The sequence below is a fragment of the Rhamphochromis sp. 'chilingali' genome, assembly GCF_963969265.1.
Source record: "Rhamphochromis sp. 'chilingali' genome assembly, chromosome: 1".
In the NCBI taxonomy this organism is placed as follows: domain Eukaryota; kingdom Metazoa; phylum Chordata; class Actinopteri; order Cichliformes; family Cichlidae; genus Rhamphochromis; species Rhamphochromis sp. 'chilingali'.
In genome coordinates, this window is record NC_137929.1 from 32,750,809 (window position 1) to 32,767,520 (window position 16,712).

The 16,712-nt window shown below is 38.5% G+C and overlaps 3 protein-coding genes across 3 annotated transcripts; all 3 read left to right on the top strand.

Moving 5' to 3' along the window:
* Nucleotides 1-755: 755 nt before the first annotated feature.
* On the top strand, nt 756-2,988 carry LOC308407793 (transmembrane protein 272-like; the record flags this gene model as incomplete). The annotated part of the gene is made up of 4 exons (XM_080899662.1): nt 756-822; nt 901-951; nt 1,045-1,227; nt 2,810-2,988. 4 exons carry the CDS (start codon nt 756-758, stop codon nt 2,986-2,988), a joined length of 480 nt encoding a protein of 159 aa, XP_080755788.1.
* Nucleotides 2,989-4,771: 1,783 nt separating this feature from the next.
* LOC308404844 (transmembrane protein 272-like) lies at nt 4,772-6,673 on the top strand. Its single transcript, XM_080895106.1, has 5 exons — nt 4,772-4,882; nt 5,078-5,148; nt 5,235-5,285; nt 5,428-5,592; nt 6,367-6,673. Exons 2-5 carry the CDS (start codon nt 5,100-5,102, stop codon nt 6,579-6,581), a joined length of 480 nt encoding a protein of 159 aa, XP_080751232.1. The 5' UTR covers nt 4,772-4,882; nt 5,078-5,099; the 3' UTR covers nt 6,582-6,673.
* Nucleotides 6,674-13,355: 6,682 nt separating this feature from the next.
* LOC308411763 (uncharacterized protein) lies at nt 13,356-16,696 on the top strand. Its single transcript, XM_080905787.1, has 5 exons — nt 13,356-13,392; nt 13,664-13,734; nt 13,819-13,869; nt 14,012-14,176; nt 15,672-16,696. Exons 2-5 carry the CDS (start codon nt 13,686-13,688, stop codon nt 15,884-15,886), a joined length of 480 nt encoding a protein of 159 aa, XP_080761913.1. The 5' UTR covers nt 13,356-13,392; nt 13,664-13,685; the 3' UTR covers nt 15,887-16,696.
* The last annotated feature ends 16 nt before the right edge of the window (nt 16,697-16,712 follow it).

Genomic DNA, 16,712 nt, shown 5'->3' on the forward strand with positions numbered 1-16,712 from the left:
TTTGACGCTTTGACTTTAAATTTCCTCAGGTAAACTTGTTTTGACCTCCAACAGTCTGAATGTTGCATTTACGCCTTCACATCTGGGTTCAGTCAGATTGTTTTGATTTGATTAATTCGATCCCTTTTTCACTCCTACTGAAAATTATTAAATATAATATAGAGAACCTGCATCAGGAGCAAGTAAAAATGTTCATGCATAAGCAGAAGTCAAAATGAAATAGGAAGTCAATTATATCTTTGCTGAGAAAATACAAATGAGCACAGGATTAAAAACGAGAAGAGAAATCAGGAAAAAAAAGTCACTGAATTCCAAAGTTAAGACCAGTATTTAAATGACGTGAACTCTTCTTAATCCCCAGATGTTCTTCTAATTTTCATAGACAAGGTTCGAGGAAGAGGGACTCAGGAAGGTACAGCATCACCTTTATGACATTTTTAACATTATTTACGACTAACTCATCTGAAAACGTCTTCCCAGTGAAAATGGCTCAGTTTAAAGTTTGCTTGGTTATCTGGTCAGATTTACTGCGACTGTTCATGTTTACACTAGTGTAGTTGTTAAAAAAAATAACATGAAATTTACCTAAAATTATACTACAATGTCTTTGTTGGTATTTCATATATCATGAAAAAATTGTAACACTTGTTTTCAAATATCACCCGCCTGACAGCTTTCTGTGTGCAGTGTTGTGATTGTTGTGAACAGAGCTGGAGCTTCTGTGTCTTTTCCTTTTAAAGTTATCATTGGTGACGATGCCTGACACTGACACTGACACGATTCGGCACATCCGCAGACCTAAACCTCCATGTGTGGTTGTAGGTAAGAACTGGTGCCACACTGACCTCACATGAGCAGACGCTCCTGATGACTTTAACATGTGTTCTGTTTTTGCTTCAGGATGTTTCCAGGTGATTTTGTGCGTCATGCCCATTGCTCAGTTCATCATTGGTAAGCACAGGTGCACTCACTGTTACCAAGATGTACACATTTTTTATGAATTTATGAAGTGCAGAGTTCAGTAATGTTTCATTTGTCATAAAGGAGCGTTGTACCAGTTTGACTGCCCCAGGCAGCCCTACATTCCCATCTACCTGCTGGTGATGGGAGTGGTCTTCATGCTGCTGGCTCTGCTCTCCATCCTTCCGTGTTCCGCAGGCTTCGGCAGCCACAGCGGCGCCTGGACCTGCCTCGTCTCACTCTTCTTCTTCTGCTGGTTCATTGCTGGTGAGCTGAAAGAGTCAGATGGCTGACCAATCTGTGGACAAACTAAGCAAACCCAATTTCTACGAGCAGAAAGCAGCTTTTCTTTTTTTGCTTTCCAGAAAGCAAATGTCAGAGTCGGCACGTAGGTAAAACCTTCAGACGTGTTCACACAGTTACTTCCTGCTATTGTTACTCATATGTTACTTCTATTGGTTTCCTTAGTTATCTCCATCAGACCACACTATGTATGTGTGTTGTTACAGTAAACTGACATTGGATTTTGATTAATTAGGAAGTAAGAGCTTGTTGTCTGAGACTGAAAGTCTGCACTTCAGTCACATCTTGATAGTTTCATTTTAAATTCACTCTGCTGGTGAACAGAGGCAAATAAAAAAATGTGTGATTGTTCAAAAACATATAAAAACCATTGTTTTCATGTATCAAAGTTCCTGATATCGGTGATGAACTCACAGCGACCCATGTTTCAGTTCTCCTGTTTGTTTTTGGTTATAACCTGTAACTTTAAAGTTTGGTTTCACTCTAGGACATCTCAGTGACCTAATTTTCTACATATGTAACTATTCAAATAAAGCAACTGCAGAAAACATTTTCTATCACTTTTGAAAAAGACAAATATATTAGGTGTACCATAATTTTATTGGGACATAATTTCCAGAGGTGGGAACTAATACTTTACTTGAGTATTTATTTTTCTGACAACCTTTTACTTTTATTATAATGTGTTTTGATAAATGACGTATCTTTATATTGTGAAACGTCCTGCAACGTAAACTAAGCTATACTAGCTTTGTGTTACTCAAAGGTTGCATGAAGATACTGAGCAGTTTTGTGCAGGATAAACAGGTTAGCTTCCGTTAATGTGGTTCATTCACAGTAGATCACTGTGTTGGACCAGTGCACAGTGGCTGTGTTAGGTTACATTAAGTGTAGCAGAGATTAATTTACATTTAAGATGACGACACTTAGATTTATTGGTTGAAATCAACCTTTTTACCAACCTTATGTTGTCTAGTATAAAGACAACGTACAGTAGGGTGAAGCATCTTTACTTTAACTTTATTGATTTATAGAGCACTCTTCACAGGATAGAAAACCACAAAGTGCTTCACAATAATATAAAACATCTGCTGACATCTTGTTAAATTCAGTTGTGTAAATCTACAAAGAGCAGCAGGTCAGCTGATCACAGGCTGCACGCTAAGAAAATCTACTGAAGCTGATCAGAAATTATTGTCAGTTGTGAATATTTGTGTCACCTTGAGCCACGACAACAGATCTTAGTGCTCCTCCACCCCTCTTTTACTGCTTACAGTTTAGATTTGAATAACAACTATACTCTCATCTACTAATATTATTCTATTAATATATTAATATAACAGGAGGCCCTGTTACCTGTGCATATAAATGATTAGTAGAATTGTGATTCAAAGAGCTACTACTTACTTTCCTACTTTCAGAGCCTGGACTTTTTTACTTATACTTGAGTAAAAAAGTGGGTTCAGTACGAATCAGATGAATGCACACTGCTCATGAAACTCTTCACTGCTATATTAAACATTTTATTTTTGCTCTTGTCTTTCAGGAAATGTGTGGATCTACTCTGTCTATGAGCCCAACTACAATAAGACAGTAAGCAGGGATGTGTACTGCAACAAGACGCTCTACCTGTTTGCCTTCTGGACCACCAACATGACCTACGTCCTGTTCGGCTTTTTGCTTTTCTGTACCTGTTGTCCGTGGACTCTGTGTGGTGAAGATTAAAATACATACACAAAATATTTTATGGTGCAGACTTGAGATCAGCGACCCACATTTACATACTGCTAGGATGGGCTGAATTTTAACAGTCGGGGGCACAAGCTCAGTAACCTCTTATTGGTTTGACTTGTTTGCATGTGTAGAGCTCTGTCTTTACATTAGTCTCCCCCTGTGCCATGAATTGAGTGCAGAAAATATCAACAGATATCAAAGATATTAATGTCACTGTGCTAGATGCAAAGATAGGAAGTGTGAACTTTCAACGAACTATATCATGGGAACAATAAACTACCACGTTGTAACTGGTTCCCTTCATAAGAGAAAAATAAAAATATTTCAGTCTTTGTTTGCCGTCATCACTTTTTAATTAAATCTCTCCACCTATGTTAGTTTTTAATTCCTTTAACTGTCATGTTGTGTCAAATTTGACTGATTTAAAAGTTTTACGTACCTAATTTGATCAGACTGACCTAAGATTCCATGACTTTGTCCACAAAGAGGATTTCAACACAAAATATAAATTAGATCCATCTGCATCCAACTTTGTGTGTTTTATTCAACATTTCTACACTCTTGGTTTTCCCGGTCAAAAAAAGCCGGTCATTAAAAATTAATGGGAGAGGCAATTAGCGTAAATAACTGAGTACAGGTACATGCACATTTGTCACATGTACACTTGCAAGCAAGCACCTATACATGTGCATAAACACACACACATACAGACACCTTGGGTTACTTGGGAAACACTACGCGAACCTTAGTGCCCAGGAGAGCCTCTCTTCTACAGGAATAGCTCACAGGTCACTGTGTGGCACCATCATAGCAGGTCAATACACCTTAAGTGAGACTCTATGTATTTGATCACTACACTGGTGAGGAGGAGAGAGGCCAGGAAACTGACAGAATATAATCTGACCAAGAAATGACTGATGAGGAAGAATTCAGTGATGAAGAGGAGCTGAGGCTGCTGTCAGATTTAAGTTTAAAAAAAGGGAACTTTTCCCACCTGAGAATCAAGTTTGGCTTTTAGCTTAAAATGTCATCAGGATTAACACAGGACCAGCAGAATGTGCCGTACCCAAGAATCTCTCAAAACCGTAGTGATAAGTTTGACCAACCTGGAGGGGAAACAGTTTTAGCACAGCAACTGGAAGGAGGTAACCTAGAAAGACACCAAAGACATGGTTAAATCAGAAACATTCTGCATACTGCGATCCGTATTTTGGATCTTAGTTTTGATCAAAAACAGAGCTGTGGGGGGATTTCCACCATGTCACGGTCTCTGCTTTCTATTGTTTTGTTGAACATAAAGGCTAAAATGTCCGAAACATTTTTTTAAAAAGTGCTTTTATTCGTGGTAATATCACTGTTATACAAACGATTATCTGAGTAAATGGCTTGTGAATCCTCATGGCAAGTTCTCCCAGCGCAATGAGACTCTGTAACAGGAAGTTCAGACAACAACACATTCATGTGTGAACACGTTACCAAGTTCTCGTGCAAACATTCTTTTCTTGTCCTTCAAACAAGACACACAGGCAGGTAGGGCTGCAACAAACTATTTAAACTAACACGCCTTTTATTGCTGTCATATAATACATCTGTTTGGGGGGTTTTTAACTACATGAAACACACATAAAGTTTAAACCTTTCTTTTTTGTCTATTACATGTTGGCTTTGGCACGTATTGGTAAATGGCCTGCATTTGTATAGCGCTTTACTCAGTCCCTAAGGACCCCAAAGCGCTTTACACTACATTCAGTCATTCACCCATTCACACACTGGCAATGGCAAGCTACGTTGTAGCCACAGCTGCCCTGGGCGCACTGACAGACGCGTGGCTGCCGGACACTGGCGCCACCGGGCCTTCTGACCACCACCAGTAGGTAAACATGGGGTAAGTATCTTGCCCAAGGATATTTGGCATGCAGCCAGGAGGCAGCGTGGGATCGAACCACCGACCTTCTGATTTCTCTTTCACTGACTTGTGAACACTGTTTGTGATCTGCCTTGTTTCTCTGTTCATTTGTCATTTGCCTGACAGTTAAAGACAACCTGAGCTCGTCTCACAGCTTCCTTTGTGTCTCTGTAGGTTTCATTTCTAACTAGTCACGATGCCAGAGAGCGATAGACCTCAACACACTTGGATACCTCGAGTAATAAGTAAGAAAGTGATTTTGAACAGTTTTGCACACATCTGCAGCTGCTGTGTGTCATTTGTAACTGAAACCATGTCTGCCTTCCTTCAGGGTGTATCTATGGGATTTTTCTCATCATGTTTATTGTTGAGGGGATTGTTGGTAAGTGTGAGTGGCTCTATATACAGACTGAATTCATCTACATTCATTTATGTGTTGGAAGGAAAATTTGAAAAATCAAATAACAAGAACTATGCAACAATGACTTGACAGTTGTCTTCATTTTCATGCTTGTGCTCTGTAGGATCTGTGTACTTTAATGACTGTCCAAGGGCGCCCTCCATTCCCGTCATTCTGGTTTTTTGTGGATTCATACCTGTCTTGTGGGGATTGAGCCGGTTTTTGAACAGGTGCAATATTTTCTTCGACTGTCTGTTCCTCTACCTCTTTTTTGCCTGGTTCATTATCGGTAAGTATCCTGGTTCTGGATCACTTGACCCAGCATTTTGAGGAACTTTGTTTTGAGCAGCCTTATTAAACAGCTCACTTTCTGATAAAATAAAGTTTTGTTCCACGCTTCTACTTTTGGGTCCACAAGTATAACTCCACAAAGTGTGTATCGTCAGATTGTGGCAGTAAGCTTGAAGTTATATTCAGCTTCTTAACAGTGAAGGTTGCTGTTGTAATACACAGCCAGGCACTGCAGTACATATCTGATGTGATTAGCAACATGGTGGTGACAAATGCTGTATTTTTCAAAGGCCAAGTGCAGCTTCTCATGACTGAAATTAGACCAAAAACAAAACTTAAAGCTAAATTATTTTTGGAAAAATGATACCATTATTGCCCTGTGGTTGCTGAAAATGCAAACCTGCCACTTCAGCCTCCAAACTGCTCTCAATGCTCACTTTATGATTTTTTCTACTGTTGGCTCTGTACAGCACAAACTGTCAGTTTATGAGAGGTAGCCAATCAGAAGAAAGTTGGCTGTTTGAAAATTAAACTAGATCATTATGAATAATTAGCCACTCTAGAATGAGATTAAATTAAGTCATGCAGCTTTTAAACACAAATAGAGATCAATGATAACCTGGAGTTCAAACATCTTGTCTGAAAAGTCATTTATATTAAGGTTTACTAAATGAAAGTTTTTTAATGCAAGAATAAATGCATTACGGCAATATTTGTTGTTGCCAAGCATGATCAGACCTTATTTTCTGAGATCTTATTTACATTTTTCCAGGTAGCATAATCGTCTACTCCATCTATGAACCCGACTACAACAAGAACACTACAGACACCGATCACTACTGCAACAAGACGCTCTACCTGTCTGCATTTTGTTGCATCACCCTGACCTACGTCCTGACAGGTGTTTATGTTTTCACTTATTTTTTTGCTCTCTGCACCAACCAGATGGTTTACGATGATGAGGATCGGCCACTGCTGTGGAGCTAATCATATGAAAGTGTGTACGTAGACCAATACTGATGAAACAGATTAGAATGGTGCCACAATAAAATATATCACACTGTATGAACATATGCTACTACTACTAATAATAATAATACTAATGGCACGGACTGAAATAAAATCATAAGCAAACAACAGACCAAATATTATATTAATATTTTAATCTGTTCTTTATTTAGAACATCATACATTTAAGGAAGAAGTGAACATGACTTATTGAGATACAGAATTCGGTTAAGACACTGATGACCCATCATGGCAGAGTAAATGATCATGATTTTCCCTGTTTAACAAACATATAAGTTTTGTGTTAATGAAATGTGTGATTTTGTTTATTTGCCAACATTCATGCCGTTTCTTTTTTGTTTAATTTTAAGTCAACAAAAATAAATAAATAAATAAATAAATAAAAGGCTGCCCTTTTTATTACCCCGTTACATCTTCTGCAATTTTTTGTCAACAATAAATTGAATAAATTGATATATTTTTTTTTTCACAATGAACTAAACAGAAACAAATGTGGGAACTAAAAAGTAGGAGAAGTATTTTGGAAGAGCAGAGATTTCGTGCTTCAAAGAAACACATGTCAGACAGGAAAGGCTCAGTGGGTTTGGACAACAGCACAATGCTCCGGAGTCTGCTGTAGTCAGTGCTATCCTCTATGCTGTTGCATGCTGGGACAGCACGTTGAGGGTTGCAGATGCCAACAGACTGAATAAACTGATCTGCAAGGCGACTAATGTTGTGGGGATGGAGCCAGACTCCCTTAAGGTGATGTGGGAGAGGCAGATGTTGTTCATGATAAGGACAATACTGGACAATACATCCCACCCGCTCCGTGACGTTCTGGCCAGTCACATGGAGCAGGTTCAGTGACAGACTGAGATTACCTACATGCAATGTTACGCTTAAATGCAGATGTTGGTCTCAACCTTGGTGTTTTTCTAAGCATTTGTACTGTGGTGAGAAGTACTGAGCCCAACATAAATAACTTATATAATAACCAATCAATATATAAGTTAAGATTGAAGCAGCCACTGATCCATTTTTTCATCCTGAGACCATCTTTTAATTTAATCAAAGTAAAGTTAACTTTTACTTCTGAGCCATAGGTGGTGGTGGGTTTTAATAGACGAGCTAGCCTGGTCTATATTAAAAGGACCTGCTCTCAGATTCAGACCTCAGCACCACCCAGTGACAATAATGGATCGCATTTATATAGCGCTTTTCGGGGCCCTCAAAGCACATTACAATACCACTATTCAGTCACTCTCACATTCACACACTGGTGGAGGCAAGCTACAGTTGTAGCCACAGCTGCCCTGGGGCAGACTGACAGAAGCGAGGCTGCCATATCGCGCCATCGGCCCCTCTGGCCATCACCAGTAGGTGAAGTGTCTTGCCCAAGGACACAACGACCGAGACTGTCCGAGCCGGGGCTTGAACCAGCAACCTTCCGGTTGACAAGACGAACTGCCAACTCTTTGAGCCACGATCGCTCAAAGAGACAAATCATCCTATATGTTCACTTATTGTGGTAACTCCAAAATTAACTGATAAAAACATTAGAAAAGGAAAGAAAAAAAATTCCACATGATGTGCAGCTGTTTTATTGATAAAGTTAAAGAGAAAACATCAAAGGAATTAATCATCCATGTAACTGAGTCACTATACAGGAACATAAACAGTACCTTTGTTTGGTGTTTCAGAAAGTTGTTCATCTCAGACCTGCAGAGCGTCTGTTTTTAACACTGAATGTAGTCAGCTGCATGAAGATGAGATTTTCTCTGACAGCATTAAAAAAAAAGCCTAATGGAAGGTCAAAGGTCGTCACTTGATGGCTGAACTAAAAACTTTAATCTGGAATTCTTTCACACTGTGTTTTTCCAATGGTGTGTAATTTACCACAAAGTAATTCAGAGTCATTCATATCAGAGCAACCAGAAAGGATAATACATTTTTAAATACACAACTTTCTACAGGACTATTATCATTGTGTAACAGTCCACAGCCTCTCAGAACTCTCTGAATATCCGTATCACACTGTTAATGAAGTGCTGGGTTTGTCCATCTTTTCCTGTCTTCTCATCCTACAGTGGAGGTCTGAAGAAGACTATGAGTCCTGCTTGATCCCTGTTACGACCTTTACTCTTCCTGATGTTTCTGAAATGATGTCTCTCTGTCAGTGTGTCAACAGAACATCTGGCACAGGACAGCTGCAATGAAAGAAATTGAAATAAAATAACATCTGAACCCAGGAAACCCAGCTTGGTCCTGATGGTCTCCTTCACAAGTTTTCCCCCCAGGGTGAATGTAGCTGTTGATAATAATGTGGACTGTTATTAAAGGGTGCATGAAACGCTTAACACATACAGGCTAATTTACTTCACAGAGCTCTGCTCTCAAATACTGACCTAGATGTGACTCTGTCTGTGAAGTTGGATTTAAGAAATAAGTGCTTAAAGTTAAAGATTTAAAACATACTTCTGTCAGTATAGACTATGATGTCATGTGGTTGGTTGGGGCTAGTAGAATAACATTTATCTTAGCTAACAAGTGTCAGAATCGATAACTCAGAGGAACATAAGGACACTAAAGCTAAAAAAATCTGTTTAAGGGGATCACTTTTGTGCTGCCAAGGCTTAAGAAACCAAGGTAATGCTGTCCACTATCAGTCTCTTTAACAGTAAGTGGCTATTTCCTGTTTGGCTAGCTGCACTCAAACCGGAAATCCAGCTGTTAGCTGTAATCTTTGGGTTTATTTGTAAAACACTTTATGAATAAAAACGAAGGCGAGCGCCTTTCACACATCAGGTGACGGCCTGGTGAAGCCGACAGAACCACATCATATGCAAAAAAGCTAAGATGAGATTCTTATTTTGCCCAAGTGGATTTGAACAGAATCGATGACAAAGGGCAGGCCTGGCCGAGTCCAAAACCCAGCGGAAACGAGTCCAACTTGTTGACAGCTACATAGACCAAGCACCCCATATAGTTAAAGCACATCCTCCAGTCCCCCTTCTTGAACATGGGAACGACCATCCTGTCTGCCAATCCAGAGGTATCACCCCTGATCTCCACACAACATTGCAGAGGTGTGTCAACCAAGACAGCCCTACAACATCCAGAGCCTTCAAGAACTCAGGGCAAACCTCATCCGCCCCAGGGGATGCGAGAGACCCTGCTTATGCAGAGCAGAGTTTTTTTGCCTTTGTCATCAGAACGTCAAGACAGTGTGACGACATTTCCTATCGTTAAATCTTCCCAAATACAACACAGCATCTGTTCCTTGGAGGATGCAGTGCTGGGGAATATAAAGTTTAAGCTAGCTATATAACTGAAAATACATTATTTGCAACAACTTTTAGTGAAGAGAGAATAGGAGGACTGGGCAGATGTGACTTTGGGAGCTGTGAGAAAGAAAGTCTCACCTTACAGCAGTTTTGATAACCTAATGACTAAACTACAGGTTGTAAAGTCTTTCCTTGTTAACAATTTCTTGAAAAAAGAAAACAAAGCTTGTGTTTTACTGGGAGACAGAAGCATGGTAGTTTGTATTGTAGAGTTATCAGACACATTGTGTTTAATCATGGAGTGATTGTTTTTGTCTCAATAATGACTTATTGATTTTATGGATGCTACATTTCTCCAGAAGAAAGCTTCATCTGTGACATGAAATATTACTACACTAATGTTAAAGCAAAGCAGAGGCTGTAAATATGTAAATAATATGATTTATTGTGTTTCTCCACCCAGTTTGGGAATGTATACGTATAGAGAAGATAAGGACAGTGAGAGGTAATACTTTTCACAGTGTAGTTTGTGCAAAGTGGTCTCCATTAGCAGGAGGACAATTAGCTCATGTCAGCATTCATCACCCAGTGTACTGTGTCAAAAAGGAGTCTATCAATCAAACAGGTCATACATATGTGGTTAGTCATAATTCACTGAACTTTCCATGAAAAGTGAAAGGGAAGAACTTGGAGGACAACAGCAGAAACATCTTGATAGTAAAAATATGTTTGACTGGTAATACTGGTTTATTCAGAGTTTTGGTTTCTGCTCAGTTACTCTCTGTGCAAAAGTTCAGCCACTTGCTTGCTTTCTTGCTCATTTCATGTGTACAAACTGACATAATAACGGTAATATTAAAGTCTTATATGCTGGTGTTCATGTTATTTTGTTATTTTTGATATGTAAGACTTTTCATTTCATTTCGTGTAATTCATGGAATTCAGAGTCCATCTTTTCTCATGTTCACTAAAAGCTCACATGAATCTGATTACTGAGCCAGTGTGTTATAGTTTTAATCTTTCTATACAACAGAACACCAGAGATGTGTAAGCGTGCCTTTGTTCTCCCCCTACTGAAAGGTGGTTCTTCAATGGTTAATGATTACAGGCCAGTTTCCAAACTCTGTATCTCAGCTAAGGTTCATGACAAACTTTTTAATGATTAATTTCAAGTTTTCAAGTTTCAAATTTCACATTTTATTGTCATGTACGGATAAACAGTGTATCCACATTTATCCATAATGAAATTGTTTGGCTCGTGCTCCTCAGGTTTACAGCTTTACATGAGCATATAGTTTAAAAGTTATCTGGATGAAAATAGCATTTTATCTCCTTTCCAATTTGGTTTTAGGAAACTGCACAGTACTGTAACTGCTTCCCTGTGGCCTCATAGAGATACTTAGGTATTGTGATTGAAGAAAATCTTTCCTTTAAGCCACACATTGATCCAGTATTAAAGAAACTAACTCAGAAACTCTTTTTCAGAAACGGATCATGTCTCTCTTTCACCACGAGGAAAAGTCTTGTTGCTGCCACCTCTTTACCCCTCCTGGATTACAGTGACATAATTTACATGAATGCCTCTGCTCACTCTCTTCATCTGTTGGATTCTGTCTATCATGGAGCATTAAGATTTACAACAGGCTGTAAACCTTTAACACACCACTGTACTCTATATTTTCTGGTTGACTTGTCCTCAATGGCCTTACACAGGATGGTTCATTGGTATCACTTTATCTATAAATCTATTACTGGTTTACTGCCTTGTTATTTAACAGAGTACATGTTACACAAACTACACAGTTTAGTCACTGACTGTGTCAGGACATCATTACATTCACCCCTCCATCAGTTCGTGCAGATCTTGGGAAGAAGGTGTTCTCATTTTCTGCCCTTGTTCACTGAGTAAATTGCAAAAGGATTTGAAACTCTCAGTGGATTTCACTTGCAGACTTCAAAAGATGTACAAAGGTTTTTGTGAAATCATCACTGGGAACATTGAGACACTGAGTCTCAAAGGGACAACCTGCATAAACAAAGGTTAAATTATAAAAATTTTTTTACTGAAAGTTATAAAAAGATAAAAATATCGACCAAATCCATCAACACAAAGACAGTGGTGATTTATTGCTTTACAGGAATGCTGTAGCACTGCATTGCTGTAGATCATCTAAACAAGAATTCAATGTACAAGATGTGGCAAATGGAAACAGCACACACGCACACTAGTTGCTAAATCAGCTGGGGAATGTTTTTTTCAATATGTAACTGACAGTTTGATGACAGGATGTCCTAACATGCTGCTACAAGTCCTGGCACCAAATTGCAAAAAATCCTGCACTTGATGGTGATGTATGCTATTGGCTTGAAGCCAGGTCCGAACCAGCTCCAATCAGCCAGAACTCTGTTATCATGGTTCCAAATTGGTAGATGTCGTTCAATGTCCTCCATTGAGAGTGTCACCAAACATACGCCACAGCCGACCATCGAGTATCCGATAGCAAATGTCTCCTCAGAACAATCGGGCTCTCCCAAGCCCAGGCTTCTCATCGAGAAGAGGTTGTCAATTTCATTAAAGGACCAGTTGTGGATTAAAATCTATAACACAATATAGATTCATTAAAATCCTGGATCGATTTTAAAATATTTTCCCCGAAATGTCAGAATCTCAGGTTAAATCTCACAAAAACCACCAAACAGCTAAAACAGTAAATGAGATCAGGTACACGGATTCTGCAAAAAGATGTCAGCTTTCAGCCTCGCTGGCACGGACATGTCGTCGAGGCTGAAAGCCGATTTAAAAGTTTTATCTTTGAAAAATTAAGCTAATTTGATCAGACTGACCTACGATTTGTCCACAAAGAGGATTTCAATGCAAAAAACAAATCTGATTAATCTGCACACAATTTTGTGTGTTTTATTCAACATTTCTACACTCTTGGCTTTGCTGGACAAAAATATCCAATCATTCGAAACTAATAGGAGAGACAACAATTAGTGTAAATAACTGAGTTTGTCACATGTACATTTGCAAGAAAGCAAGCATACATGTGAATACACACACACACACACACACACACACACACACACACACACACACACACACACACACACACACACACACACACACACACACACACACACACCTTGGGTTACTTGGGAACCACTATGGGAACCTTGGTGCCCAGTAGAACCTCTCTTCTACAGGATAGCTCAACATTTCTATCATTCAGTGATGAAGAGGAGCTGAGGCTGCCATCAGAGTGAAGTCAAAGAATGGGAACTTTTTAAAAAAGTGCTTTGTAGTTTTTATTCGTGGTAATATCACTGTTATACAAACGATTGTCTGAGTAAATGGCTTGTGAATCCTCATGGCAAGTCCTTTCAGCGCAATGAGACTCTGTAACAGGAAGTTCAGACAACAACACATTCATGTGTGAACACGTTGCCAAGTTCTTGTGCAAACATTCTCTTCTTGCCCTTCAAACAAGACACACAGGCAGGTAGGGCTGCAACAAACTATTTAAACTAACACGCTTTTTATTGCTGTCATATAATACATCTGTTTTATTTGTAAAGTATGAAACAAACAAAGTTTAAATCTTTCTTCTTCTTTTTTTTGATATTACATGCTGGGTTTGGCACATATTATTTCTCTTTCACTGACTTGTGAACACTGTTTGTGATCTGCCTTGTTTCTCTGTTCATTTGTCATTTGCCTGACAGTTAAAGACAACCTGAGCTCGTCTCACAGCTTCCTTTGTGTCTCTGTAGGTTTCATTTCTAACTAGTCACGATGCCAGAGAGCGATAGACCTCAACACACTTGGATACCTCGAGTAATAAGTAAGAAAGTGATTTTGAACAGTTTTGCACACATCTGCAGCTGCTGTGTCATTTGTAACTGAAGCCATGTCTGCCTTCCTTCAGGGTGTATCTATGGGATTTTCTTCATCCTGTTTAGTGTTCAAGCGATAGTTGGTAAGTGTGAGTGGCTCTATATACAGACTGAATTTATCTACATTCATTTATGTGTTGGAAGGAAAATTTGAAAAATCAAATAACAAGAACTATGCAACAATGACTTGACAGTTGTCTTCATTTTCATGCTTGTGCTCTGTAGGATCTGTGTACTTTAATGACTGTCCAAGGGCGCCCTCCATTCCCGTCATTCTGGTTTTTTGTGGATTCATACCTGTCTCCTGGGGATTGAGCCGGTTTTTGAACATGTGCAATATTTTCTTCGACTGTCTGCTCTTTATCCTCGATTTTGCCATATTCATCATCGGTAAGTATCCTGGTTCTGGATCACTTGACCCAGCATTTTGAGGAACTTTGTTTTGAGCAGCCTTATTAAACAGCTCACTTTCTGTTAAAATCAAGTTTTGTTCCACGCTTCTACATTTGGGTCCACAAGTATAACTCCACAAAGTGTGTATCGTCAGATTGTGGCAGTAAGCTTGAAGTTATATTCAGCTTCTTAACAGTGAAGGTTGCTGTTGTAATACACAGCCAGGCACTGCAGTACATATCTGATGTGATTAGCAACATGGTGGTGACAAATGCTGTATTTTTCAAAGGCCAAGTGCAGCTTCTCATGACTGAAATTAGACCAAAAACAAAACTTAAAGCTAAATTATTTTTGAAAAATGATACCATTATTGCACTGTGCTTGCTGAAAATGTAAGCCTGTCACTTGTTGGGATTAAAGAATTTGCAATAATGCTATGCTTTTTATTAATAAGTGTTATAAAGTCATATAGTGTAGTATTAAGTGGACACAGCCCTGAAAAATAAAGGCATTAGACTATGTGTAGACTCTCGCTCACGCTTGCCTGGGAAAAAGTAGATTACAGGGGACCATCTCTACTGGAAAGTTACTGAGACACTGTTGTTTAGACTAAAGTGAGAGAGCTGATAATAAAACTGTTAGGGGCACACCACCAATTTGAGATCCGCGGCAACGTGTCATGCAGGAAGCATGTCTCTTCTAGAAGTATTGTGAAAGAGAATTAAAGTGTTAAATGGTCTGCTGAGCAGTGTTTTGTCTTCCATCGGCTGCCTCCGAGGAATCAAAAGATCTCAGAGGCATTAAAGTGTTGATATTTAACACACTTCATCCTCCAAACTGCTCTAAATGCTCACTTTATGATTTTTTCTACTGTTGGCTCTGTACAGCAAAAACACGCCACCTACAGTTCAAACTGTCAGTTTATGAGAGGTAGCCAATCAGAGGAAATTGTTTTAGAACAAGAGGAGCCAAAGACATGCATGTGACCCTGTTATTCTAATTATTTATTTTTAATATTTGATTTCCCCCTGAACCTCATTGTCTGTTATCTGATATCGGTAACAGTGCTTGTGTTGGGTCTTTAAAGAGTATAGGTTGTGTGAGTTTGACCATGTGAGTAGGGAGTGTTTGTAAGCTGTGAACAAATTGCCGTTTGGGGATTAATAAAGTTATTTGAATTTGAATCAAAACCTCTAGTTGCAGACAAAGGATGAACTGAGAGGCTGCAAGAAGCAGAATATAAAACGAATCAGCATTATTTAAAAGTGTTAATGATGTAAATCAACTTCAGTGGAATAAAAATCTAAAGCTGGAAGTTGGTATTAAAGAAAGACACAAGAATGAGCAGGATTTTTTTTTTTTTGTGAAAAATGAAATGTATTTCTTAAAAAATTAAACTAGAACTAACAAGAATAAATGCATTACAGCAATATTTGTTGTTGCCAAGCATGATCAGACCTTATTTTCTGAGATCTTATTTACATTTTTCCAGGTAGCATAATCGTCTACTCCATCTATGAACCCGACTACAACAAGAACGCTACAGAAACCGATCACTACTGCAACAAGACGCTCTACCTGTCTGCATTTTGTTGCATCACCCTGACCTACGTCCTGACAGGTGTTTATGTTTTCACTTATTTTTTTGCTCTCTGCACCAACCAGATGGTTTACGATGATGAGGATCGGCCACTGCTGTGGAGCTAATCATATGAATGTGTGTACGTTTGTGTGTTCCCCAACTCCTCTTAGACCAGTGGACCAATACTGATGAAACAGATTAAAATGGTTTCACAATAATATATATCATATCAAATATATCAAACTATACTGGACATATACTAATAATAATAATGATGCTGGCTGTAATAAAATCACAAGCAAACAACAAACCAAATATTATACAAATATTTTCATGTGTGCTTATATACAGAACATAATACATTTAATGTTGGTTAATACAGCAACATGCAGTTTTTGATCTTTTGTTAGAGAAATCTTACTATTAACAAGTCATACAGATGACTCATCATAGCAGAATAAATGATCATGATCTTCCCTGTTTAACAAACGAATATATTTTGTTTTATTAAATGTGTGATTTTATTTATTTTCCAATATCCATGCTGTTTCTTTCTTCTTCTTCTTCTTCTTTTTAATTGTAAGTAAATAAATAAATAAAATGGGTTAGGACAACAGGACAACCTGTTGTTGATTGGTTCTTGTTGTTTTGAGACAGCAGCTTTGATCATTGATGTGTGGTGTAGATTTAAGCTGCTTCAAACTTCTCTTGTACCTCCGCTAGTTTGTAAGTTAACACCAGAGCACTATTACATTTCCTAGTTGTTTATTATGCTAAACACCCCTTTTTTTATTTTATTTTATTTTATTTTATTTTATTTTATTTTATTTTATTTTATTTTAGCTTTGCTCTATGCTCTATGAGAAAACACACTTCTACCCTGTGGGGCAAGGAATCGCCTGCAGTAATATTTGAGGCCACTAGATGTCCCCCTAATGCCTCTACATCATG